Here is a 27,860-nt window from a genome sequence, read left to right as displayed (position 1 = left end):
GAGTTTCGCCAACTGATAATGCTGATGATTATTGGTTAATCCATGAATTGCAGTTAATAATTTAACACATTAAAGATATAATAACCGATTAGCCAAAAATGAAGGACATGCATGTGAGAAAATGTATTGTACATTAGCTGTAATACCTAGTTGTGCCACCAGGTGCAGCTTCTTGCTATTAACACTGTAGTGGGCTACCAGCAGTTCTGTGTTCGCAAGTAGAGAACAATGGAGTTTAGCTAAATAAAAGGCCACCTTCTGTGATGCTTAATGCCTAACAACCAGCTCTTATTAGCATATGAGCTAAATTCGCTAATACAGCTTCACTTATGCGTCTTTTAGTGCATAAAAAATCACATGGACCTGTTAGAAAGATGAAAAACTTGATTTTCCCCACAGAAGAGGGGCCCATAAATAAATTTTATATGTCTGAAGAGTAAAACTCGCCCATTTCAAGCTTAGAAACACCCCAGTTTCACATCAAAATGACTGGTAACGCAGTCAAACCGATAACTACACATTTATTTATTTGGTTGAAATGGTTAAAAATGCAGTACACTCATTTGACCAAAGCCTTAATAGGAAAAAAATATATAAATCACAAAAAAGCTGCAGTCCAACCCATTAGCTGTATTCTTTCAAATCCACATTTGAACCTCGAGTGTCGGTGTTAGGGAGGAAAAAAAACTCGTCGGCTCCACACTTTTTGTTCTTGAATCTCATCCATCCACATGCAGAGCTGAAAGACGGAGCAGACTGGACAGTTGAGTCGAAGGGGAGCTGAGATGAACTGAAGAAGCCTGAGTTTGCCCACCAGGAGGCGCTATCTGTAGGGCCGAGCACTCGACATAGCAACCCGATGAAATGTGACTGATTCTAGGCCCACGATTAGTCCAGAAGAATTCGTTTATTGACAAAAAAAAAAGTGAATGCCGGTTGCACTATTAACAGGTCAGGGAGTAATTCACAATTTTATTCACTGTCCACCAGAGAGCCCAGTTCACTGGAGTAAATACAGGAAAGAAGCCCAGTCTGATAACAGAAGAAGAGGGATGTCACAGGGTGGTTGAAGGAGATCAATACTAGAACAGATATGGGTTTCTGTGAGAGGCTCTGTGAGGTATTGTGACAGAAAAAAAAGAGGTTGTTGTGTGTGTTTGCTGCCTGAGAAAAGTACTGTGCATGTGTTACGGTCTGGGTGTCTTTGAAATAAAAAATAATTACTGAAAGGAGACTTCTGATGATGATGGAGGACGAAGGTGGAGAAGGGAATGCAAAAAAGGCCTGAGACCTACTGTTGATAGAGAGAAAAGATGAAAGAGCTGGTGGGATTGAGGGAGGTGAAGGCTGGAGGTGAGGTGAGGTGGATGAAAGCGGTCAGGCACACTGAATATTGAGGTAAAGGCTGGCAGGTCTGGTCCTCGTGTGGAGTGGAGCTCACCTGGGAGAAGATGGGCCTTTCTAGGCGTACATGGTCAACTGGAGCCACTGGAAAGGGGGAAAAAAGGTTCATTAGACCTTTAGAAATATCTGTTTTCAATAGATTCTACTTTAAGTGGCCTGGTACATTGAGATCCTCTATTGGCCCGATATATAAGGGTTGATCAAAAAGTTCCAAGACTGTTCGCGGTCACACTGATAGGTGCAAATTTGCTATCTCTTCATTCAGTCAGTAGCTGAGATGATAAACGTTCATATAAATAACCAGATATATTAGGATCCTCAATGGTCCAATATATGAGGGTTGATTGAAAACCTTTGATATCTTGTGTTGTGTTCTAGGGGAAGGAAATGTTTTAATATCTGCCTCTATGCCTTTGGTATACTTGTGTGTTTTATATCCCAAGATGAGTCTATGTTGTTGGGGTTCGTACCTCCAGGACACTGAGTCTGATGGTTCCGTCTCCATCCTGGTCAAAGGCCTGGAACGCCCCTGAAGAAGAGCAGAAACATCATTACTGCAGCTACGATTCGACAAAAAATGTTGTTTATCTCATATAAGAACATGAAGAAATGACTGTTAACAAAGGCTGTTAAAGGTTGTTAACACCTCAACACACACTGTAAAAACATGTTTTAAAAAAGGATGCCAGAAGGCACTGAAAAAAGTAAAATAACCATTAGACTAAAAACAACAATTTATATAGAAAAATACAATTTCTGTAAGCTGTCACTAATTGTACAAATATATTTACAGTGTTAAACTTTTATATACAAGTTTCATCTATTAATCAAAAAGACAATATATGTAAATGAATATACATTTGTGAATTTATTTATTTTTAAGAATTTTTAAGAAGAAAAGAATGCAATTTTCTTTAAAAAATTTTTTTTGGTTCATCTATAGCAATGTTATGAAGGACTGTTAGTGTTATTTTTGTTATTTTCTTTTTAAAAAATATAAATACATAAATTGTTACTACAATTGTATGAGTTTTAGAATGTTTTATAGCATATATTAGGGAGCAGCTCTATTTCATTGTACTTTGTATTGTGACAATAAGGACTTTCTATTTTTATTAGACGTAAATTCACAGTGTGTTCTTGGTATTTTGTTATTTTATTGTATTTGAATAATACAGAAAGAAATCTGTAAAATAAAAAGAAAAAATTGCATAAAATTACAGCTTTTTTTGTTTTTACAGTGCAGTTTTAAGTGACAAACTGCTTTAAACTACTCATTTTCCCTTTCAGACAATGTAGGCAGAGAAATGATCTTTTTCAGTCTGTTCCATTACTTCCCTCATGTTTCACACAAACTTCGCTCAGTCAGAACCTGCTGGTAATGTATAAATTTGACAAGTATTGTTCATGATTTATGGACATTTTCCCTGATTTCAACCTGGATTATTTGATGTCTTTGCACTAAAATTTAAACTGAAGACTCAAAAATGCACCGAGTTCTTTGAAAGAGAAGGAAAATGTGTCTTTATATACAAATATATAGATACAAATGTCAGAAACACAGTGAAAATGATGCAAGACTGCTTATTCTGTGGTTGGACACGGGGCAGATGCTTACTGAACATGGCTTCGAGCCGAACCAGACAGCTGATGAAGCTGTCGAAGTCGATGTTCATGCTCTCGTTAGCGTAGCGCATGGTGATGATGTCATACAGCTGATTGTTGAGACGGAAGCCTGAGCGGGACACAAGACACATGACTGCACGGTGACAAGAACATTTAGAGGTGAGTTCAGGCTGTAGCTTCATCTGCAGCAACGACTCAACAGATTCACAGTTTAAAATCAACACAAGTCATAATACTGAGCTAGCGCTTTATTAGGGACACCTGCAATCTAATGCAACACCAGGAACACCTGCTAGATTATGGATTTAACGAGAATTATGTCAACAGAGACTGAAAATGCTCCATGGAAGTAGAAGTTAAGGTAAAATCTGGCATTGGGCTGCGTTAGATTTCACAGGTGTTGCAAATAAAGCGCTTAAGGAGCCATGATTAGTGGTTTCAAAGGTTTTATTCAGGTTCATTGAACTCTTTTTGAGATTTTTCCAAAGCATAAATGTAGTTGCAGGGATATTTTCAGTCTAAGTATCATCAGATAATCTGGAATTCACTTGTAAGACAAACAATAAGTAAAGCATTTTTCTTCTTAAAGTCAGAAACAGAAAGATCAGAATAAGAATCAAATATGGTCCATTTTTGTTTTTTTGGCAAATAATTTTTAATTTGGAAACCAAAGGCAGAAGTCTATGTGGGTTTGTAGTTTTTTAAAATTTTAAACCAAAATAAATCACATGCCTTACTTGATTATTATCTTTTATTTCCAAGTCAAAAAAGCTTCAATTTTAGTTTTGCTGATTCATCTTTTGCTTCTTTTTTTTTTTTTTTTTTTTTTTTGGGACAGATGGTAAATAGACTGGAAGCAGAAGTGTAAAAACATCAAAAACTGTTTGGGTTTCTAATTTTTTGTTCAGATACAACAACAAAAAGTACAGATCTACACTATCGTTCAAAAGTTTAGGGTCACCCAGACAATTTCATGTTTTCCATGAAAACTCCCACTTTTCTCCATGTGCTAACATAACTGCACAAGGGTTTTCTAATCATCAATGAGCCTTTCAACACCATTAGCTAACACAATGTAGCATTAGAACACAGGAGTGATGGTTGCTGGAAATGTTCCTCTGTACCCCTATGGAGATATTCCATTAAAAATCAGCTGTTTCCAGCTAGAATAGTCATTTACCACATTAACAATGTCTGGACTGTGTTTTTGGTGAGTTTGTTATCTTCATTGAAAAAAAACTGCTTTTCTTTTAAAAATAAGGACATTTCTAAGTGACCCCAAACTTTTGAACAGTAGTGTACATGAATTAAAGTTGCTCTATTTTAATTAAAGTTGCTCTATATGAGTTAAAGTTGCTCTACATTATTTAAAGTTGCTCAAAAAAATTGTTAAAGTTGCTTTAAAGGAGTGAAAGTTGTTCTAGATTAAATAAAGTTGCTTTATATTAGCTAAAGTTGCTCTATATTAGTTGAAGTTGCTCTATATGAGTTAAAGTTGCTCTATATGAGTTAAAGTTGCTTTATATTAGTTAAAGTTGCTCTATATGAGTTAAAGTTGCTGTATATTAGTTAAAGTTGCTCTATATGAGTTAAAATTGCTCTACATTAGTTAAAGTTGCTGTTGAGCTAAATCTCAGGACATGGGACCTAAATACTACACTTCCCAGAATGCACTGGTAGCAGCAAGGAGGTACCTGACACCTGGTGCTTGACACCTGATCAGTGATGACTGATTTAAAGCACCTGGGAAGGACTGGAAGCTCAGTCAGTCAGCCAAACAATCTTTAGAAGAGAGACACGAGGAAAGATCAAAGAAGATCCAACTCCACTCATGGATTCAGTCCAAAGATGCCAATGGTTGGTGAAATGTTTATCTGCTTTCTTGGTGGTTTGAAATGTTTAATAATAATGCGTAATATGGCCAAGTTTATGTTAACTGCTCACTGTGTGATTGGTTAATAAAAGCCTGCAGCATTTACTCCATTTTTATGTCAAATAAGTTTGAATTAAGATGTTTCATTTTGAGTTTAAGTAAAGTAAAAATACAGAAAATACGTATGTTCTGTTAAATGTTAAAACTTTACTAAACTTTACTAAAATGTTGATTATTCTTTATTTGCTTTAAAAAGGTTTAAGTGATTGATTCATTTAAATGGTTAAGTGGGTAATAGGTCAACTTTTTGGTTCTGTGTTTGATGGTATGAACGTTGTTTCTCTGTTTACAACCTATTGAAACATCATGACCAACCAACTAAAAGGAAAATAAAAGTTTGAGCTGGAAATTTGAATTGAGTTTTCCTCACGTCCTTTGGAGGGAAAGAGAGGTGAACTTGACAGTTGCGGTAGTGTAAGTTTAAAATATCGAAAAACCCATTTGATTCTTGAAAACCAAAATGAAATAACTGTAAAAGTGAACTGTTTTAATTCCAGATTATGCAGTGATACCCAGACCATTGTAATTAAGTGGAAAATTAGTATTTTATTAATGTGGATGAACTTCAAAACATCTGGATGTGTTCTTACCTGCATCGTTGACGGCGTTCCTCATCTCATAGCTGTTGATGCTGCCAGACTGGTCAGCGTTGTAGTGCTGAAAGATTCCCTGAAACAGTAAGAGAGTGTGACATTACTTTGGTTTTCTGCTGCTGCCAAAACCACTGCAGCTCCATCGGCTTTTCTCAAGATATAAACCTGCTGTTACTTCGTCCAGCATCAGTAAAAAAGCAACAAACAGAGATGAAATAGTTCCTCTTGTTCCCACCTGCCACTGTTTGATCTTATTCCACAGATGTCTGAACTCCTGCAGGTTGAGTCTCCCTGTTCCATCCATCTGAAGAGTCGCAGTTAAGAGTAAACATTCACAGCATGTTGATAACTCAGAGAATAGCTGGCTTCATGCTTCAGTACGCTGGAAAAATAGAAAGTACTTCAACTGTAACCTTTTGAACAAGTTACTGTTGTTTAACAGACGTTACATTTAGTATCTACTGAAATGACAGAAAGAAAATATTCATTTCCATGTTTACTGTAAAAAAATGAACAAACAGGACAAAACTGTAAATAATGCAAAACTAAAACGAATTAAAAAAAATATTTTTTTTTCAATTTAAATCTGTATTTTTACTTGTGATTCTCTTATTTCTTTATTGTTTGGCAATTAAATTGCAATTTTGAAAAACAAATTTTTAATTGAGCACAAAATTGTGTTGTTTTATTGATATTATCTGCTACTATTTGAAAGATTTATAAAAATAAATCTTGTGTATTATGTATCAACTATTATTATCATATATTAAATGTTATATTATTTGTATATTATATATTTTTGTGAATAATAATTCATTATTTTTAAATGAAATTACAAGATTTTTCACTGCATTTAAATCAGCCAAATATTTTATTGTTATTTTGTTGTAATTCTTTAACTATTTTGTTAAGTTACATTTAGTATCTACTGAAATAACACGAAAAAAATATTAATTTACATGTTTACTGTAAAAAAAAAAAACACAAACAAATAGAACACAGCTATAAATGATTTAAAACTGTAAAAGAATAAAATAAAATCAGTATTTTTACAGCTTGTAATTCTACCATTTTTATTGTTTGGCTGTTAAATTACACTTTAAAAAAATAAATTAATTGTTCAGCACAAAATTATTTTCTAGATATCTGCTGATATTTGAAAGAAAAATTAATGTCCACATCAAAAATCTGTATTTTTATAAATAATAATTCATTATTTTTAAATGAAATTACAAGATTTTTCACTGTATTTAAATCAGCCAAACTTATTATTTTGTTATATTGTTATAATTCTTTAACTGTGTTATTAAATTACAAATGTCGTCAAATGAAATTAAAGATAAAGTGTGTGTTCGCTGTAATAAACCTAAAACTGAGCAGCATTCCCATCAAAAACTGGTATTTATATAAATCGTCATTTAAAAATTTATAAATGTGTTTAAATCACCCAAAAATTACTATTTTACAGACATTTGCGGTTCTGTTTTTACCATTTTTGAAGGTTTTGATCGTTACACCATTTGAACCCTTTCTGTCGGATTTTCATGTTTTTTGACAGATTTTTTTACGCTGCATTTGACTTAGGATCTGGAATTTCACAATAAAACACCACCTGAGCGTCACATTTTACCAGTAAAACCAGACTCTCCCTCTCACAGCACTGCTTTCTCAGAGATCTGTTCTAAATGAAAGTGAATATTTCATGTCTCAAACCCTCCTGAGTTCAGTGCGTTTCTGGCTGAAACGAGTCGTTTCCGGTGACGTCATCACAGACCCTCCTCGGGTCTCGGCAGGTTGTGTTGCCTCCTGCAGACACACAGCCGCCCGATTCACTCGATACAAAGGATACGTCCATCAGAGCTATCATGCTCCTGCAGCTCTCCAGGCTGAAGCCCTCCGTGTTCAGCTCCTTATCTGCAGGAAGCGCAGGGAGGCTGTTATTTCTCTGCAAAAAACTCCATAAAACGTCCATTAATGAAGTAAGACAGCAGCTCTGATCACTGTTATAACTGTGAGAAAGAGAAAGTGCAAAAGATACTTAAAGCAATGTGCAAAATTGTTAAAAATAACTTTTTAACAAAGAGTTAAATGGAGATTAAAACAAGGAGATATGATTTAAACAGTGAAAATCTTGTAATTTCATTTAAAACGAATGAATTAATTTTTATAACAATGCAGATTTTTGATGTGGACATTAATTTTTCTTGACCTGTTTTAGTGTTATTACACCGAACAAACATTTAATCTGTAATTTCACTCAATATCATTTGTAATTTCACACAACAATTATAACAAAATAACAATATGTTTGGCTGATTTAAATACAGTGAAAATCTTGTAATTTCATTTAAAAATAATGAATTATTATTTACACAAATTAGATTTTTAATGTGGATGTTAAATTTCCTGTAAAAATACAGATTTTATTTTTTTCTAAACATTTTTATTTATTCTTAGTTTTGCATTATTTACAATTTTGTTCTGTTTTTTTGTTTGTGCTTTTTTTTCCAGTATAATGTAAATTAGTATTTTTTCTGTTTTATTTCAGTAGAGACTATATGGAATTTAACAAAACAGTTAAAGAATTATAACAATACAACACAATAATATGTTTGGCTGACTTAAATACAGTGAAAAATATTGTAATTTTATTTATAAAGAATGAATTATTATTTATAAAAATTTAATTTAAATTAAATTTATAAAGATTTATAAAGATTTTTGATGTAGACATTCTTTCTTTCAAATAGCAGCAGCATCTATAAAATAACATAATTTTGTGCCAAATTATGATTTTTTGAAGTGCAATATAATAGCCAAACAATAAACAAACACACTTTTAAATTAAATTTATTTTATTGCTTTTATTTACTAAATATGCTTAACAAACATATCTGGAACAAACTCCCAGAAAACTGCTCGTCTGCTGCAACTCTCAGGTTTTTAAATCAAGTGGTTCAATGAACCAAATCTGAGGCTTTTGAACATTTTAAACTGCAGCGTAAGTTTGACTTTCTGCTGTATCTCCCCTTTTTAATCTCTATTTAAGTCTTTTATTTTGTACATTGCTTTAAGTCTATTTTACACTTTCTCTTGATTATTTTTATGTATTATGTGAAATTCTTGCCTGAAATCTGTACTGATGAAGATATGTGCTGCACGATTTGTTTATTAAGCATATTATTCACTCTAATTAAGTAATATTTAATTTTATATTTAAATTAAGCCATCGGTTTCTCTACTCTGGTTACTCGCTGCAATTCTGCACTTTTTTGTGTTTTAAAGTCACTAATTAAACCTCTAAAAACCCAATATCTATTTATTTAAGTGCATATTTGGACATTTTTTTTACATGAAAATAATCTTTTCCTGCATTAAAATGGCTTCCATTTAACGCTACACTGTAGCATTCTTCCACTCGCTGCAGCTCGAGCACACCAGCTCACCTCCAACTCTGCTCAAACGCTGTAAAACTACTCTACACAATGACAACCTGTAATACTGGAGTAAGAAGAATAATGCAAACTGACAGGATTAGTTCTGAATCTGTCGTTTTGTCACCAACATGCTGCAGTTTTAAGGTGGAAATCTTCAGCCATGACTGGCTATTTCACTCAAAATATGTCTGAGTTGATTAAAAAACACCTTATGGACACGTTAACAAAGTAAAAGCTTGAAATAATGCAAAGTAAAACCTTGTAGAAACAAATAAAACCAGTGAAACATCGTCAGACTCACGTTTGGTGATCACTCTGTTGAGAACGTTTTTCAGTTCGCTGGCTGTGATTTCCATTTCCTGTCAGTCAAGAAAGATATTTGTTAAATGTTAGCTTGATTTTTCTTAAAGACTTTTTTTTAAATAGCCCATCGACTCACTTTAAGCACTTTTTTTCACATTTGAAGCAATTTGAACAACAATATCTCAGAAACTATTACAGAAAAAAACATAAAATTTTCACTGTTTGTTGTCAAAATGTCATTAATTCAGAATCTGCAATCAATTTCACTGAAACTCCAAAACTCTGTGCTACTTTAATTATTCCGTCTACCAACATTTCAGTTTGTCTGGTCCAACTTGTCGTACCTGATCAGTTCAAAATTCAACGAAAACAACTTTTTGGCATTTTTACAACCAAGTATTTCTTATTAAATTGCATTCTATATATTTAATTTTGTTTTATAATGACATCTGGTTCAGAAAATATTACTGGTTGACTTCTACATGATCTATTTATTTATTGACGTGCTCAAAGATGGGACTTTTCGTGGTGGCTTAGTTTTGTTTTTTCATATTTCAACTCACCCATATTCAGAGACTATTTGATCTACTCGTCCAATATTGTAGATTCTGACTCACTGACATGATGAGAAATAACAATGATTTTTTTCAGGCTTTTATCTTCAATAGTTTCTGAGATATTGTTGTTCAAACCGCTTCAAGTTTTAGTGTGCGAAAAACTTGCTGAAAGTGAGTCGATGGGCTTTTTCTTCTTTTTATGTGATTTGAGGAAGTGTTCTATATACCAAGTTAAAATTCAATAGTCCAATATTACAATATTACATGGATATTATTATTATCAATGACATGGTGAGAAATAACAGTGAAAATTTCAAGGTTTTATCTTAAATAATTGCTGAGATGTTGTTCAAACAGATGAAAATTTCAATGTGAGGAAAAAAAGTGCTAAAAGTGGGTCAGCAGGCAATAAAACAGTATATATAATAAAATCTTGGAAAGTATTTGATATAACAAGCAGCTAAAATTTTAAACATCTATAGTTCATGATAAAACAATTTCAAGTAAACCAGAGATACTTAAGGGTTGATGGTTGGGAATCTGATCATCATGTTTGCACATTAGTTTTCTGCTTTTAGTGGTCAGTGCAACAGGCCAAATATCGTCTATTTAAACCCTCTTGTTGTCTTCATTTACGGGCACCAAAAAATATCATTTCCTTGTCTGAAAAAAATCCCAAAATTCAGCAAAAAAATTCCTCAAATTTCTGAAAATTTGCAAAACCTTCAGGAAGAAAATTCCAATAATTCCTTAAAAGTTTCCCTTAAAAGTTTTATTTAAAAAATCCCCCAAGTTTGGCAAGAAAATTCTTGTAAATATTTTCAAAAATTAGTAAAAATCTCCCCAAAAAATCCTAAAAATATCTACAGTGATTACAGATATATCAGTAAAACTTCTAATATTTTCTTTAAGAACATTCACCAAAAAATCAACCAAAATCCAGTGAAATTCGCTGGATTTTGGTTGATTTTTTTTTTGTGAATGTTCTTAAGAAACATTTTTAATATTTTTTTCCACCAAAAAATGTTCAAAGATTTCCCAAAAGTGTTGAAAATGTGGACATCAGAAGTTTCACTGTGATATTTTTTTTTCCTCTACATTTTCAAACTATAAACCGGATCAATTTTGACCCGCAGGACGACACGAGGGTTAAACTGAAAATGCTAATGTTTTAACTTCTTCTTGTACTCACATCGCCGGCTATCTCCTGAAAAATAGTCCGGAACTGCTGGTCCTCCTCGCTCTCTTCCCCCGCTGAGGCCGGAGCCGGCTGAAGAGGATAAAGACGATCAGAAAAGAAAAATGCTGAGAAATCTTTGCAGTCATGCACATTTTTTGTGTTGTAAGCCTCAATATTAATCTTTAATATGACTGAGTAGTCCATGAAAAACAGCTTTATGTCTGTTTATTGGCTTTCTGCATTTAAAGAAGTAAGAAAAAACTACAGCTGCTGCAGTGGAGGTTAGAAAAAAACTAAGAAAACCTGAATGCACCACAGCAGCTCTGCAAACTCTGTAGAAGGAACAGGAAACTCACCACTGGATGGTCAGCCTCGATCCTGTTCTCTATCTCCCTGAGTGAAAACCAACAGACAGCAGTCACCATGGTGACAACATCATCAGCATCTGGACCATCAGCCTGAGCACTTTACTTTGTACTTATTACAGCCAATTCTGTTATTACATAACGGACCAAATGGGCACAAAGCTGGAAAAACAGTTTCATTACATGGTTTCTGAAGGTTTAAAGTCCCATACTTACGTCACACTAACAAATGAAGCTGTGAATAGAAAGCGTTAGTTTAATACCACCTGTTGATTCCTCCAGTCAAGTGTTTTCTCTTGGTTTCCTTTATTTTGTGTGACTTTGATTGTAGAAGATGTTGTCCTCTTCTTCATTTCTCATTTTGTATTAACCCTCTGAACCCTCCAGGCATTGTGGGCTTGTTTTTCACTAAAGTTAAATGATATTGATTATTTATTCGATAAAATTTGAAAAAATGGAATTCATAGCAATGCCTGCAGGTGTTTTTAATACTTGGGGGAAAATTGTAGAGATATTTTCCAACTTAGATTTTGAATTTGTTTCCATACTTGCCTGCTCTGTGTTTACACAGCCTGTAGTTCAATCAAAAAAAGTCCCTGAATTTTTGTCTCATGACTGTTGGTCACAGATCAGTCACTGATGGCTACATGTTTGGGATAATAAGCACAGAATTTTCTGTATTTTACAGAATCTGGTTGAGGCAAATTATATATTTTTGGCATATTTGTCAAATGAGAAATTTCTTGATGAAATATTAGGATTTTAAGTCTAGTTTTGGATTTGGTAAGGTTTCCAGATGAAACCAGTTAGTTTAAGGACCATCAGAAAGTTAATAGTCTGATTGTTTTTTTTCTGTTTCATAGTTTCTAGCTCTGAAAAATTTTGTAATTTTGCCAATTTAGTCAAAAAATCCCAGAGATTTGGTCAATTGACTCTCGATCGTAACCGAGTCAATTATGGCATCGTGGCTGCGGCAAAGATGACAGAATTTTTTTGCTTTGACAGACTGTGGATGAAGCAAATGGCTTATTCTGGACAATTTTCAGCATGTAAATTATAGCGATTATGATGAAATGCCACAATTTCAAGCTTAGATTTGATCCTTTTCCCCAAATCTTTACTATGAAAGTTGGAAATCAGAAGTTTCTTTTGTGTTTTTAAAGCTTCTTGTTCGGATAAATGGTGGAATTTGGACAATCTGTTTTAGAATTAAATGTCTTTTAAACCTGCAAGATGGTTTAAGGGTTCAGAGGGTTAATTGAAATGTGAGCTGACATTATTATGTGATTCTCCACACCTTTGTGAATAGCTGAAGGTATTATATTAGGACCTATCATCTAACGAGCTGTTTGCTGTGAACATCCATCCCACAGCTTTATTCCTGACCAGGTTCCGGTCCGTCAGAGTTGGTTCTGTCTGGTCCTCCAGGGAAGCAGGAGGTGTTGGAGGCTGTTTGTTGAGGCTTGAGTAATGCAGTATTGAATGTTTAGAAAGTTTACCGGATCGTGCCCGAATCTGAAGTGGCTTGTCCTAAAAAAGATTCCATAACAGCTTCGAACTGGGGCCGGTTTCTTCCAGCTCTACAAATCAAATCGCCGTTAAAATTGTTTGTTCTTGGTGGTTTGTGTCCCCCCAAAACCAAGCAGTACGACAAAACCCCACAATCAGTAACAGACACACAATCCTGCACTGTAAAACTGCACACATTGGCAGTAAAGTCACCTCTAAACTGGGTATACTGGAGGCTAATTACATGATGCTGACTTTCATAAAGCGGGGCTGGGTATTATGTTTTCTGCTAGCTCTCTGTAACGCTACATTTGGGTCACTTAAATCTACATTTTATTATCTACTGAAGACTTTTCAAACAGTACAAAGACTTGCAACACTGCTGAACACTTCTTATGAATTTTACTATTTGAAACCCAAACTTGCTTTATGTCAGGCACTAATATGATCAGATTTGGATCGAAACTAATTCCTGAAATGTACTTTTGAGCATGTAATAAGGAGAAAATTATTCATAAAGCAAAAATCTCCAACATGTGGTGCTTCCTGCTTCTCAAATACGCTTTTATTTGTCTTACATGTCAGTAAACTGGACATCTTCGTGTGCTGGACAATCAAACATTTGAAGATGGTAAACTGGCCATTTTATTAAGTGAAATCTGTAAAATTAAATGCCTTAAAGTTTCTACACTTTCAATTTTTGTTCATGTTGTCAAAGAAGTAAATATTCTACTTTTTGATTACTATTAATGTCGTAGTGGATACTCAATTACATTGAAAGCATTGCTTATATTTTTCCCCCCTTGTATTTTAATAGGTTCGACTAAATATTAGAAACACGCCACTACAACCACTCACTTAACTCTGTGTTCCCAAAATTGAGCCAAACTGAATTACATTCTCATTTATGTTTTTAAATAGATGTGATGTTGTTTTGCAGTAAATGTAGTTTGTGACCTGTGACATGGTTCGGTTTGGGAAAACATCCTTATTTATAAGAAACTTCTACAAGACAGAAGTTTGGTTAAGGTTTGACACCAGAATCAATTGGTTGGAATTAGGAAAAATGTCACGGTTTGGGGTAAAATCCAACACTTTATACTACATATCTGGAGCTTCTCCTTCATCTCTCTGTGTGTTGTACAGGTAGCATCTGCTAAACTAGCTAATCTAGCTTCTTTGGTAATCTACTGCAAACATTTTAATGTACTTGAGGCAAATTCCAGATTGGAAAAAAATTAAGGAGTTTTGTAAATAAATCACCAAAGTTTTCATAGGAATTAATGTAGTTCCACTGATTCGTATACAAACATGGATGCCTCACTTCACCATTCAGATCCTCTGAAAAGCTTAAAATGTCTAGCATGCTAGGTTGCTATCTTGATTTTGTTGTTTCATAGCAAAGAAAACAGTAACATGAAGACAGTATAATGAGAGACCACCTGAAATAAGTCGATACCCATCGTCTACATTTGGTCAGTCAGACTAGTCGCACGTCCAAGCAGTGTTGCAAATCTTATTAAATCTTGTGCAAATCACATTTATTCACGGTTCAATTAATTTCCTGAAGAAAAAATGTATTAAAACGCCAATGTGAATGCTTTACTGACTTTAGCTGAGTTTTCGATACCTAAAAACACAATTAGAACCAGTATGATTTAGATTATTCTATTTCAATACCCAGCCCTGTCAGTGGAGCAAAGTAAACAGACAAACATTATAAACTACAACTCTCTCTGATTCTAGGGGGGAAACTAGAACACTCCCAGCCCATGTCGCCCCCTGCAGGCCTCCCCCATCGCCCTCACCCACTCACTCTGAGGTGTTCCTCTTTTCTGAGAAGACTCTGAGGATGAACTCTCCCTCCTGGTGGGGCTCGTAGGTGGAGGGAACGATGACGTACTCGCCGGGACTCAGGCGGAAACGCTGCGTCACCTCGCGGAGGTTGATGTAGGACTTGCAGCGAGCCTTGGAGGAGTTGAAGAGGAAGAAGTCCTTCTGCATGTGCTGCTTGTTTCCATGCATCTGCAGGGGAAAGCCACAGTTTTAATGGCATCAGTGGACGAAAACAACTCTGACACTCTTACAAAAGACAAACCAGAAGAATTCATGAAAGATTCATGTTTAAAAATGGGGGGGCTTCTTCTGGACTTGCAAACTTCTGCTCGGTCATCATTACCTCCTTTGGCACCTGCAGAGAAACCAACACTTATGAGTGTTTGTGTCTTTTAAGGATGGAAAATTAGCACCAAAAGCTTGATTTAAACTCTTAGAAGACTCACTTAACCCTCGTGTCGTCTTGCAGGTCAAAACTGACCCGTTTCAAAGTTTGAAAATGTGGAAAGAAATATATATTTTCACAGTGAAACTTTTGATGTCCACATTTTCAACATTTTTGGGAAATCTTTCAGCATTTTTTGGTGGAAAAATAGAAATGTTTAAAAAAAAATTTAAGAAAATTCACAAAAAAATCAACCAGAATCCAGCGAATTTTGCTGGATTCTGGTTTTTATGTGAATGTTCTTAAATAAATGGTTAGAACTTGAATGTAATCATTTTAGATATTTTTCGCATTTTTTTTGGAAGCTTTTTACTCATTTTTTTGAAAATATTTACAAGAACTTGCCAAATTTGGGGGATTTTTTAAAAATAAAACTTTTAAGGGAAACTTTTAAGGAATTATTGAAATTTTCTTCCTGAAGGTTTTGCAAATTTTCAGAAATTTGGGGAATTTTTTGCTGATTTTTGGGATTTTTTTCAGACAAAGAAACAATATTTTTGGTGCCTTTAAATCAGGACAACAGGAGGGTTAATCCTAACTTTGTGCTGCAAAATTGCAAAGAAAAATGCAATAAATGCTAAGAAGTCCTACAAATAAATTACATGACAAGATTTAAACCATCTGGATGCATTTAAAGCCCCCTGTGCAAATACACCAGACCCAGATACATTAGAGCATCTCTGAATGTAAGAACAGAACCGGACACCTCGTAAATGGCGAATCCGATGGTGAACAGGTTTGCTCCCATCTTGCGTTCTTTCCGTCGGTTCTTCTGCATCAGCGCCACCACGAAGGTGCAGCCAACCTCGTTGTCCTCGGGATCGTCGTCCTCTTCCAGCAGGCGAAGACGGTACTGAGGATTGGTCCAGAAAGTGTCTGCGCGACATTTAGGTAGTATTTTACCAGCTGGAATATTTGTCTTTTTGGGAACTTTAAGCATTTTTAAAGACAATCTGTTATGATCCTGCTCTAACCCCTGCCCTTCTTTCCCTTCTTCCTCTTTTTCCTCCTTTCTCCCTTTAGTCCTGATCTGTTTCTGCATTGATCTGTCTCTCTCTCTGGCTCCCTCTGTCTGTCTGTCTGTCACCTCTACCTCATGTCTCTCTCTCTCCCTGTCTCTCGCCCTCCTGTTCTCCTTGTTTCTCCTGCCTGCATTCTGCTTCCTGTTGATTACTACAATGAGTTTCAGCTACAGTAATCAGTTCACTCCATTCACCTGTTCTCCACCTCACCTCCACCTATTCAAGCTCTGTCCTTTCATTCACTCCCCGCTGGATCATCGACTGACATGCCGTCACAGACTCTGGTTTCCCCCTTGGATTTAGTTCTCCATACCAAGCCCTGTGAACCCCTCGTCTACTTCAGCTCCTTGGACTCTCCTGCTTCCCCCCATCCTGGATTTCCCCTCCCCTTGGACTCTGTTGTGTTCCTGTTTGTCTGTTCATGGATTTTCCCCAGCCTGTTTTCCCCTCCATTGTCAGTTTCCCCATATTGTGAGTACCCCTCTTTAGCTTAGTTTTGTTAATTCAGTTCAGTTTTGTAGACTTCTGTTTTTGTGTTCATAGAGTTTAGTAGTTTTGGTTTGGTTCTTTCCCCCCAGTTCAGTTCTCTATTTATGTATTGGTTTAGTTATATGGTTAAATAAATCTCTTTCAGTTATTCACTTGCCTGCCAGTTTCAGTGAGTCTGCGCTTGGGTTCTCCGACTTCCCCCCGTAACACAATCAGGCTCTTTCCTTGTATTTTACTTCATTTTTGGACTCGCTGTTTTAAATAGCAGCACTACTACATTACAAATTACAGCAATGTGTTTAATTACTCTAAGTGTATAAATACTCTGGATTATTATTGCGTATAACACCATGAATCAATGTGATATTTGCACATCACTCCTGGATTTTATTTGAACATTGGAGGGAACACATTAATAAAGGGTTTGGGTGGCCGCCTGAAAAAGATTTAGTATGTCAAACAAATTTTTACACACCAATTTGTGCCATTTCTGCATCAATTTATCATCAAAATGTATTTATTTTAATGCAATGCACCAGATGACAAGGCTGCTTTCAAATAGTTTAATTTCCTACAGAGAAACATTTTTCATTTTACATTATCCTTGCAGAGTGAACACCTATATAAGCATGATTTACTCCTCTGTCCTCTTTTGTGTCTTTTGTTTGGGAAAGTGACCTCTTTACATATGAATGTGGGTCCTTTTCACATGATTTTCATGATGAATTCATTCATTTCAATCAAATTACTAACTGCTGGACTTCAATATCTCATATGTGCAACTTTCTGCACGTTTAAAACACATCTGTGTTGAATATACTGAAGAAAAAGACAAGAGATACAAAAAATTGTAGTGTTTTTTGAAGTCATTTGCTTCTTTCATGTTTTAATTGGGGAGACAAATGCAAATATTTTAAATATTGTCCTCCCTTAAATCTGCCTGATGCCTATAAAGTGGACTTGAATCCTAAAATCACCTCTTGTGGTGATGTTTTGCTTAGGAAAATTGTTTAAATATTATTTTACCTTGAACTACATTATCAAAATACAGTGAAAAGCAGTAAACACAGTGAAAATAAAATTGAAATGTGAATTTACAGTTCCACAGTAGAATATCTTGTTCTCACTTGTTGTCACAATTGTTTAAATAAAGGTTGAATGAATTTACGAAGATCTCAGATTGAATCATGCAGACTTTAAATAGTGATCTCTGACAATATAGCACCATTCTGATTACCACTTTTTAGAACTTTACTTGTAACTAAATGCAGTTTCTTCAGTTTTATATTCTAAATATTGCGTTATACTGTTATATAGTGAAGAACTGACACCACTCTGAACCTTGGTGTTTGTGGGGTTTCAGACTGAAAAAAGGGTAAATTATTGCATATTTCTGTGCAGCAGCGTACCTACAAACTGAATAAAGGAATAAATTGTTGTATTTGTTGCTATTTTTCTTGTACCTGGGTAGTTCCTGCAGCCTCCAGCAGAGCAGCCTCTCACCCAGCGGCCTTCGTTCACAGAAACCGTCCACTTGTGGATCTTATCGTCCTCCAGGGCGTCGGGGGTCAAGTTACAGATCTCGATCTTGGTGTAGTTCTTCTTGAAGTCCTCGAATGACATCCTGAGCAGAAGAAACCACAGGTGTGTCTCTCAGACGTAACATAAATTCTGCAGATTTAATCCACATGAAACAATGAGAATGTGCTGCTCACCAGAACTCTCCATCCTCGGCGCTCTGGTGCTGAAGCTTCTCTTTTTCAGATTTAGACAATGTGGCCCACTCCTTAGAGCTGTAGGAGAGGACGATAAGTAGTGAAATTGCCTAAAAATGATGATAAATTTGACTAAACTCTTGATCTTAATGGAAAAATCTGCCATCTTTATGCCTGAAAATGGTTAAAAATTTGATTACTTGTCACTCCAGGGACCGTTCCATTCAACTTGACCCCAAGGATTTCTGAGACGCACCAGGCGGACTTTAGATTCCTTGTGCTGAGATGGTTTACACTGTAGAAATACAGTTCAAGACAAATTTAAAAGCACATATTATCTTTTCAGGGCACTTATTCATATACAGGACATTTCGATTATAGTATATTTGTACATTTGACACTTAGCGGTGTGTTTTTTGCTTCAGTTTTTTCTAAATTTTGGTATGTTTTAAACTTTATTGTGCATTTTGTACAATGGTTTAGCATATTTTTCTTATTTCTTCCGTTTTTCCCTTTCTTTACTGAATATTTCTGCTTATCTATTTGTTTTGTGGTCACTTTACTCTTTCTGCATGCCACTGTAACAACATAAATTGCCCCTAGAGATCAATGAAGTATGTCTTCTATTATATTCTAGTCTAGTCTATTCATGCACAGTTATCTATGTGAACATATATATTTCTCTATAGATGTGTGTGGTCAATTAATTCTATATAGAACTATTCATAATTAGTAGAAGTGTATCTTGAGGACAGTTCCAAATGACTGAGAGCTTTTTTTCCCAATAAAAGACCTCTTTAAAATGTTTTTCTGAGTTTAAATCGTGACACGTATTAATGCAGAATTCATCCAATGCTAACTGGACGACTAACTCTGACCTGGTTGCTGTTTCATCCACATCTGTGCAGCTCTGCAGAGTTAAACTTTCCCACTACACAACACATATTATAGTTTTTGGTTTACCTCCTCCACGGCCGTCACAGAGTAGGCATGACCCTTCACAAGTCCAGTCACCGTACGAGTCTCGAAGCGAGCAGGAACCAGTGACTGTAAAAGAGATATGACATGGAGCAAAAACAACAAGAAACCATTAAAATAAGCAAATGGAACTGATATGCAGACAAAACTACAAGTCTAATACAATTTCAATAGCAGCAATTCTAAATGAGCTACTTGTCTGTGTAGATTCTCAGTCATCTCATGGATAGTATTCATAAAAGAATCAGTAAATAAAGGCAACTGGACTTTTTTCTTCAAACCAGAACCAAAAAGAGGCTTTTACAGAAGCTCCTACCATCTGAAAATCAGAAAAAGGTGTGTAACTTGGGTAGATAACCTCAGGTTATTACTCCACCAAGGAACGCGACGGAGTTATGTGACGACTGGCGTACGTTTGTCAGTCTGTCTGTCTCTGTGCAATGTTACTCAAAAACAGACAAATGGATTTGGATTAAATTTTTCGGTGAAGGTCAGAAATGACACAAGGACCACCTCATTACATTTCAGCAGTGATACAGCTTATAGTCTGGATCCACAGATTTGTTAAGGATTTCTGTATCATTGCCAGATTACACTAACTATGACAAGTGAACACTACGTCAGCTTCCTGCTGACGATCACATGATTGTGATCCTTCTACAAATACAGCGCTGCGGACCTATCGGGACTGAACTATCGGAAATGATACAAGGAACAATTGATTAAATTATGGAGGTGTTTCTGAGTCCCATCAATTCCCACCGCCCGCTACATATTTAGGTCACATGATTTGGTATCCTTACATAACATACGCATGCACGACACATGCCTGTGCTCAGCGCAAGGTATTTTTAAAATTTATTTAGTTCGTGGGTCGATCTATATTAAATGGCCAGATTCTATGTTGCCGTGATTTCTGTATACATAAATTGAGGAATGAACAGTCTTGGCCGAGTAAATTCCCCAAATTTATAAAAATTTGCAAAATCTTCAGGAAGAACATTCAAAAAACTCCTTAAAAGTTTCCCTTTAAAGTTTTATTAAAACAAAAAATCCCCAAATTTGGCAAGAAATAAAAGTTTTAAAAAAATTTAAAAAATAAAAATTGTAAATATTTTTTAAAAAATGAATAAATATCTTCCAAAGAAAAAAATCCTTAAAATATCTAAAGTGATTCCATATATATCAGTAAAAGTTCTAATATTTTCTTTAAGAACATTCTAAAAAAAATCTGACAAAATCCAACAAATTTTGCTGGATTTTGGTTGATTTTTTTCTGAATGTTCTTAAAGAAACTTTTTTTAAACATTTGTTTTTTCCCACCAAAAAAGGTTATGCTGTTCATGTTTGGTTTTCTAGAAGTTGTATTGTTATGTGTACCGCCTGTTAAGAGCTAAGAAAAGACTGGCAGAATTACAACTCTTTTGAAGTGAATGTAATGGACACTTATTATGGATTGTATGAGTAATTGCCCTGTACATCCGTGTAGGCTGCTTTTTTGGGGACTCTCTTCAGTGGGACTTCAATCTTCATCCATCTGCCACTGTGTGTTGAACTCCACCCATGTCCACATCTCCATCCACATCATGCTGGGATCGGCCATCACCTCGGACTGTCTTATCGGACGTTCATTATAAAGAGGAGGCAGGATTTTTCTGAGTGTACTCAATATTTTTTTGTTTTTGTTTTGTTGCCCAAGGGGTTTGGGTTTGATTTGACTGGCCAGTTGTGGGTGAGCAAAGACATTTAATTGTGGTTATTGTGAACTGTCAATGGATGCGGTGTTTTGGTTGTTTCATCATTCATGAGCTAAACTTTATATGTGGGTTCAGTATATTTTTTTCCTAAAAATTTACAATCTGTTGTCATTGTGTGTTTTTGGGGTGAATGTATTCCTAACAAAATTCCTTAATGAACCTAAATTACACCTTAAGGTATTAGAAGCAACAGGGTCAGGTTACAGGTGCAATCAGAGGTTCAGTGGGCTTAAAGGTCTCCACAACTTGAACAAGTCAGCGAGGTTTTGCTTTTAGGTTTAACATGATTTAAACATAGCAAAGTGCATTCCAGAAACCTGCTTCAGAGCAAATCTATCAAAGATTACAGAAACTTTAAGAGATTTTAAACTAACAAACAAGGACTGGGTGTGTAATTGTGATTTTTATGTCAGCTATGGTACTTAAGTTCAACCTAAATTCAGCTTACATCTGTTTACTTCTCTCCTGCTCCCTGTGCTCACATATACTACATTTTATTCAGCCAAATTTTTATTTTCATATTCTTCTGTTTCTGTTGTTAGACAATGAAGCAAGTATGAGATAAGGACTGAAATGCAACCAATTAAGATTATGTGTTGACCAGCAGTCACTTCCAAGCTGCTGCTCTCCACCTAAAATCCTCTTTTTTTTTTTAAAACTACAATGATCTTTGACAAACTCTCCAATTGCACCATTTAAAAACTATGCTGTGCTTTGGATTTAGTCATATTTCCATGTAAAATGATTGCTCAAACAGAAACTTAGAAGCGAATTAAAGTCCAGATCTCACACATTCAGCAGCATTTAAAGCAACAGACACTGAAACAGCTCTTTAGAACCAGCTGTTATACAGTCATAGTCAAATGAACCATCTTTGCGGTATTTCAAGCTAGAAATTTTAAAGAATCTTAGTGGGTACATATAAGAATTTCATGAATTTGCGGAAAAGTGGCTCAGTATGGAACCTTTAATTCTGCTGAAACACTCAGTCCCACTGAAAGAAGACAGACTTTCGGCTGAATTCGTCATCTTCTGTATCACAACAAGATTAAAATGTCTCACATCAATAGAGCAGCCCATGAGCGAGCCTCTCTCCAGAGCTTTCTTCATGATCTTGTAGAGCTCTTTGGGAGCTTCCTTCATCTCGTAGAACTCAGTGACTCCACCGGTGAAGTCCTCCATGGCCTCGGTGGTGTTTCCACCCTTCAGGGCCTCGTAGGAGCCGTGAAGCCTGGATGCAGTAAGAGGAGACGGTGTTGGATTTACTTTTTGGCCTGCTGCTCATACCCAACTTAGATCCATCAATTAAGCCGCGAGTAGGTTTGAGTGGTATAATATTTGACAGTCAACTAGCTAGAAGCATCAAAACATGCTATTCTTGGTCTACTACTCACATCTACAGATCCAAAAAATTGCAGGAAGCTGTTGTGTTTGCTCTCAGGATTTATTCACAGATCTTTTACTAAACTTTTTTAGAGGGTGTTCAAGTACACTACGTCTTTACTTGGAATCAAAACTGCTTTAAATTTTCAAGAATTGATCTCACTAAATGAATTCAAAGCAACTTTATGCAGCTTGGATGTAGAAACATTCTGTATGATATATTTTTGCGATTTTATGACCCCATAATACACTCTTAATCTTTATGTAAACTTTATTTAACTTGTCTGTATGTCTTGTTGAATTGTGCTGCTGGCTTATGTGGAGTGCTAATGTAAAATAGATTCCTAATCCAAATTTGATTACAAAATAAAATGAATCGCTAACAAAAATGTGGGAAACTACAGCTGCACAATTGAAATCAACTTTTACAACCCAGTCAAACAACAATCCAATGGCTGTTAGTCCTAACTGTTGTCATTTCCATAACTGTGATACATATCCAATGATTTATTATACTGTGTTAAAATGTATGAATGCAGCTTAATGTAACATTTAGTTAAAACTGAACCAGAAACCATCTCAAAACTCCACTCTCCACTCACTTAGCGTAGGCCTTCTCCAGCAGGGCACTCCAGAACTCGTTCCTCTCAGCAGATTTAGTGAAAACCAGCTGGTTGTTGAAGGTTGGGATGCGGTCGTCAATGACGACATCCACCCAGTCGCCATAGCGCCAGAACTGATGGACAGAATGAAGTCAGAGAGGAGAAACAATACAGAAGCTGACTGTTAAAAAAAAATTACGAAAGACAAGAACATTTCTTCAGCTTTTACAAACTTTGAATTAAAGATGCTTCATCAGAATTATTTCTGTTAATCAGTCACATTTTACGGTGTGAATAATGTTATATGTCCACTTGCTTGGCTAGCAGAGAACGTTCCCACAACATTATCTACAAGTACATTTTGTTTTAATCTAATGTTCAAAGAATGTTAACAAAGAGGTTAAAAGTTGACTGAGACATAAACCGCAACATTCAGAGGAGGTTTGTACGATGTTTTCAGGGCCACGGATGACAAAGAAAGAGCAAACCAATGTTCAAAAAATGTTTTCAAGATGTAATTGAGGATAAGAGAATAAAATTGCAAAAGATGAGGTGTTTGTTTCTGACCTGGAAGTGGAAGATTCCTCCATAACCCTCAGAGAAGCTTTGCTCCTGAGGAACCACTCGGTACAGAAGCTTCTCATTCAGGGTGAGACAAGCGATGGCAGCCAGCAACCAGCAGTCACCTACACATAGGAAATAACTTTTAAAAATGGCTTTTTAAACAGTTATTATGCTCCTTATGGTCAAAAACTATTTACAAATGTGGCGTAGTGCAGCTCAACAACTGGTTCAACAGTCGCTATGAAACAGGTGAAACAAATCAGTCAGTCAAACTTCAAGTATGTATTAAGAACAGAAAGACCTGGATGACGTGATTATCTTCTTTTCTTCTAAATTCAGACAAACTGAGGTTGTTGTATTTGGCCTTAAACACCTCAGAAACACACATTTAAAACAGATAGTAACTCTGGATGCAGTTGTGGCCTCCAGTTCTTCTTTGAGGAACCTTGGAGCGATTTGCGACCAGGATATGTCCTTTAATTCACACATAAAACAAGTCCTTAATTTGGCTTGTGCGGTAAAAATTGTAAAAATCAAAAACATCTTGTCTCGGAGTGATGCTGGAAAAACTAGTCCATGACTAACTTCTACCCTGGACTGTTGTACTTCCTTTATGTCAGGACGCCCCAATAATTCTCTAAAAAACTGATCCAAAGTGCTGCAGCCAGAGTTCCGACAGGAACCAGTACCAGATATCACATTTCTTCCATATTAGCCACCCTGTAAAATCCAAGATAGAATTTAAAATCCTGCTTCAAACATTTAAAAGTCTTAATGACCAAGACCCATCGTATCTTAAAGACCTTATTGTACCATACAATCCTAACAGAGCCCTTTGCTCTCAGACTGCAGCTCCCAGTTTCAGTTCAGGAGGAGGTCCCATCTACTCTTAAGAGTAGGCTTAAAACTTTACCTTTTTTCATGAAGCTTATAGTTATGGCTGCCTCAGATGATCTTGAACCATCCCTTAGTTATTCTGCTATAGGTCCAACTTTGTGCTCTCTCTCTTTGTAGATTGTGTTCTGTCCTGTCTGCAGGTATCTGGGTCATTTCACCTCAATTTACCAAATTAAAAGAAAAAGTTCACACCTGACCATCTCAATCACGTAGAACATGTCACATCTTTGGTCGTAAGTATGATTAGCTTTTGAGGGAAAAATTCAAAAAGAAGATGGAGTCATGTAGATTTTTTTTACATTGTTTTAGTCTGTGGATCAATGTTTGAAGAGCCATAGCTTGAGAAATAATGTAGCTCGAGTTCTGAAATTCTGCAGGCTCACTGATATGTACATGTGGTCTTCAATGGAATGACTAAATTATATGATGGCGTAAATGTCGACACAACCAGCGATAAAACCTTCACTTTTCACCCTAAGAAGCAGAATGTTTTGCCCTGTAATTGGCACCTATAGGAGCTTTAAAAATATAGAGTATGGTGCCAGTCAGAGGCAAACTGTAAGAGAAACAACATATTAAAACTATGTTATTTGCATTTATGGCCAATATTTGAACATGTATTGACCAGGTATGATTGTGAAGCCACTGCAGTAGTGTCCCAACTGGAAGAGCTATAAAATATTATTACAGGGCTAAAGGGACAGTCATAACTTTCCAAATCATAGTGCTTCAGATAAATGGTGCCACTTTTCATTTTTACCACTTCAAATAAAATCTGTCAAATTGCAGATGGTCAGGTGTGGGGCATTCGGTTAATTGAGGCAGAATGAATTTGGAGCTGCTGGCCTCACCCATCTCCAAAGTGCTTATTGTTCTCGACTGTATTGTTTGTTTGTTTCCTATCTGCTATCCTGTTCTCTCTCCCCTTTAACCTGACCCCAACTGGTCGACGCAGGTGTCTGCTATCCCCAAGCCTGGTGCTACTGGTTGTTTTGTTTTTCTTCCTTCCCACTGCTGCTCCTCATAGGGATTTGTTGAGTTTCTCTGTATAAACTTCTTAAGATCTTCTCTGACTATGTGAAGTGCATTTAGGAGACACATGCTGGCGTTATATAAATAAATCTGACCTGAATTGATTCCACATCCTGCTGTAAAGTTGCATCAAAACCAACCTGAGTTAAGAACAATTCCCTAAAAGAAAAAAAAGCCAAATTCCGACAGGAACTTCTCCCTTGAGCACGTTTTGTTTTGCAGGAGGAAAAGACTTTCCACTGAGTGCTGACGTTTGTGCTTTTCTGATTGTCCAGGTGTGTGTCAGTGTGTGTTTTTAGCTGCCGCCCGGCAAAACAATGTAAGTTTTTCAACGGGGAACATCTGCCAGCACCTTTGTCCCTTCGGTCCCCTTTTATTTGCCATTCCAACGGAACAACAATGAGAAGTGCTGCTGGTTGGATTCCCTTCCAAAAGAGTAAGCACAATATGCGGGGAGGCCGCTGCAGGGGGATCGATGGGATGTTTGCAACCCTGTTATTGCCTCAAACGCTGACTGTTACTGCAGTCTGAACATGTCTTTTGCGTTTTTGCTTCAGGTACCAAGTTTCAGAGGCAGTTATTCCAACAACTAGACCATGTCTGAGAATTTAACGGTGAATCCTTTCCCTTCTATTCCAACAAAATGAAGAAAATGTCAATCTCAAAATCATAAAAAGCAGAATTTACCCAGATCTCCCTGGCAGATGTCTGTCCTACTGGCTCCTCCAACAATGAACTGAGGGTTCTCGCAGATTTCCTGCAGAAAATAAATACAAATCAGTTAAATTCAGTCAAAAAACTAAGGATGTATGTCATCTGATCTTTCGTAATCTGAGAACCACTGGTCTTTTATCCTGTACAGACTATAAAACATCCATTAAATTTGAGCTATAAAGCCACAAAAACAGGAAAAGTTCCAAAGCCATGCGACAAAGCAGGCATTTAATTCCACTTCATCCATGTAGGACTGAAGATTTCAATCCCAGCTGCACCTCCAGGTAAAATCCCACTTAGTTTTCAATCCTTTACTGGGTCAGTTTGATGTTGGCGTGTTTAAAAAATAACGTCCCACCTCCCGTCCACTATTTATTTAACTTCCATGCCCCTCCATGCGCCCACCCCTCCTACCTTGGGCCTCTTCCAGACGATGTTCTTGACCTTGTTGGACTTGTGTCCAAGTTCCTTGAAGCCCAGAGACTCCACGGTGGCCGGGAAGGAGTCATCCTCGAAAAGACTCTTCCTCTGGAGGCACTCCTGTCTCAGGCTGTTGAAGTCCTGGCCGTTGAAGCGCAGGGGTTTGTTCAGGGACCCTTCCCCATCCCTGCGCTCCCGTTCCCGGATCAGCCGGTCGCAGAAAAAGCCAGACGGCGTATATGGCATCTCGTCGTCTCGGCTGACTTTTTTTTTTGGAAAAAACTGGCTTTTGCCACTAGTACTAAAGTCATACAAGCCTAAAGACCCTGGCATAAATCCAAAGAGCTAATACCTGATTGGCTCTTGCGTTTTTTGTGACGTCCCCCCTCTCCTCCGTCACACAGGAGATGCTTGGTGTGAAAGAGACATTCACTTTCACATGCGTTCACCTTTGCATTACCATACACACACACACATATGCACAGAAACTCACACATACCATAAATTTGTGGGGTTCCCATTGGCCGACGGGGGAACAATGACGTTCCCCTCGCTGTGGTGCTCCCCTGCCATCATTGTTGGGTGACACAAAGGCCAGCGGGCCACGCCGGAGGGCATGTAAAGAGTGGTGGGTGGATGCCCTGCCTCAGCAGAAGGCATTCAACCCCTTTAAACCTCTTCTCAATGGAGCTCAGCATTGAGCAGTCTCAGCATAACCAGGGCAGGCTAACGCTAGCAGAGGAGCATCATTCATTTTTAGCTCCGCTCTGAAAAAACCACAAACTCAGTCCAGTGTTTTGGGTTTGGGGCAGATGATATGATGTAAACGTTGTCTAAAATTGCAGCGCATCACAACCTGAGCTGGTAACAGTGAAATATTTAGAACTTGGAGTCACACAGGAAGTTCTACCTGCAGCTTCAGGTATATTTTCATTAAAAATGATGGAACAATACAAAACACTTAACACTGTCTGGGATTAAAAAAAGAGATTTGCACAGGGAACTGACATCAAATTAGTCACCATAATTCATAGATTATGTTATTGTATGACAAATTCTGTATTTCCCAACAAAAAGAAGATTAATGTTACAAAGACCT

General features: G+C 36.5%; 1 protein-coding gene across 2 annotated transcripts; it reads right to left on the bottom strand.

Moving 5' to 3' along the window:
* Nucleotides 1-504: 504 nt before the first annotated feature.
* On the bottom strand, nucleotides 505-27,176 carry capn3a (calpain 3a, (p94)). 2 transcript variants are annotated; one of them, XM_055006057.1, is made up of 21 exons: nucleotides 26,756-27,176; nucleotides 26,315-26,384; nucleotides 23,702-23,820; nucleotides 23,135-23,268; nucleotides 22,212-22,380; nucleotides 19,378-19,461; nucleotides 18,615-18,709; nucleotides 18,415-18,492; nucleotides 18,163-18,323; nucleotides 15,895-16,064; nucleotides 15,087-15,098; nucleotides 14,724-14,932; nucleotides 11,390-11,426; nucleotides 11,046-11,123; nucleotides 9,295-9,352; nucleotides 7,397-7,470; nucleotides 5,792-5,860; nucleotides 5,554-5,632; nucleotides 3,023-3,139; nucleotides 1,875-1,933; nucleotides 505-1,488 (listed from the first exon to the last, which is right to left on the bottom strand). In XM_055006057.1, exons 1-21 carry the CDS (start codon nucleotides 27,092-27,094, stop codon nucleotides 1,462-1,464), a joined length of 2,238 nt encoding a protein of 745 aa, XP_054862032.1. In that variant the 5' UTR covers nucleotides 27,095-27,176; the 3' UTR covers nucleotides 505-1,461. The 2 variants fall into 2 exon arrangements, with proteins under 2 accessions (XP_054862032.1, XP_054862033.1); XM_055006058.1 differs by having other exon boundaries at nucleotides 7,406-7,470; nucleotides 26,756-27,174.
* Between the last annotated feature and the right edge of the window lie 684 nt (nucleotides 27,177-27,860).

The sequence above is a fragment of the Amphiprion ocellaris genome, chromosome 20 (genome assembly GCF_022539595.1).
Source record: "Amphiprion ocellaris isolate individual 3 ecotype Okinawa chromosome 20, ASM2253959v1, whole genome shotgun sequence".
Taxonomy (NCBI): domain Eukaryota; kingdom Metazoa; phylum Chordata; class Actinopteri; family Pomacentridae; genus Amphiprion; species Amphiprion ocellaris.
Note: the sequence above shows the minus strand (reverse complement) of the source record. Positions and strands in the feature narration are given on the sequence as shown.

What these genes read in the sequence shown, in the direction of transcription:
- capn3a (XM_055006057.1), bottom strand. Translation starts at nt 27,094, where the DNA reads ATGCCAGGGTCTTTAGGCTTGTATGACTTTAGTACTAGTGGCAAAAGC. An exon ending in TCATGGGCTGCTCTATTGAT is followed by an intron (nt 19,462 to 22,211) that starts GTGAGACATTTT and finishes TCTCTTTTACAG; the next exon opens with TCACTGGTTCCTGCTCGCTT. An exon ending in CTGTGACGGCCGTGGAGGAG is followed by an intron (nt 18,710 to 19,377) that starts GTAAACCAAAAA and finishes GTATTTCTACAG; the next exon opens with TGTAAACCATCTCAGCACAA.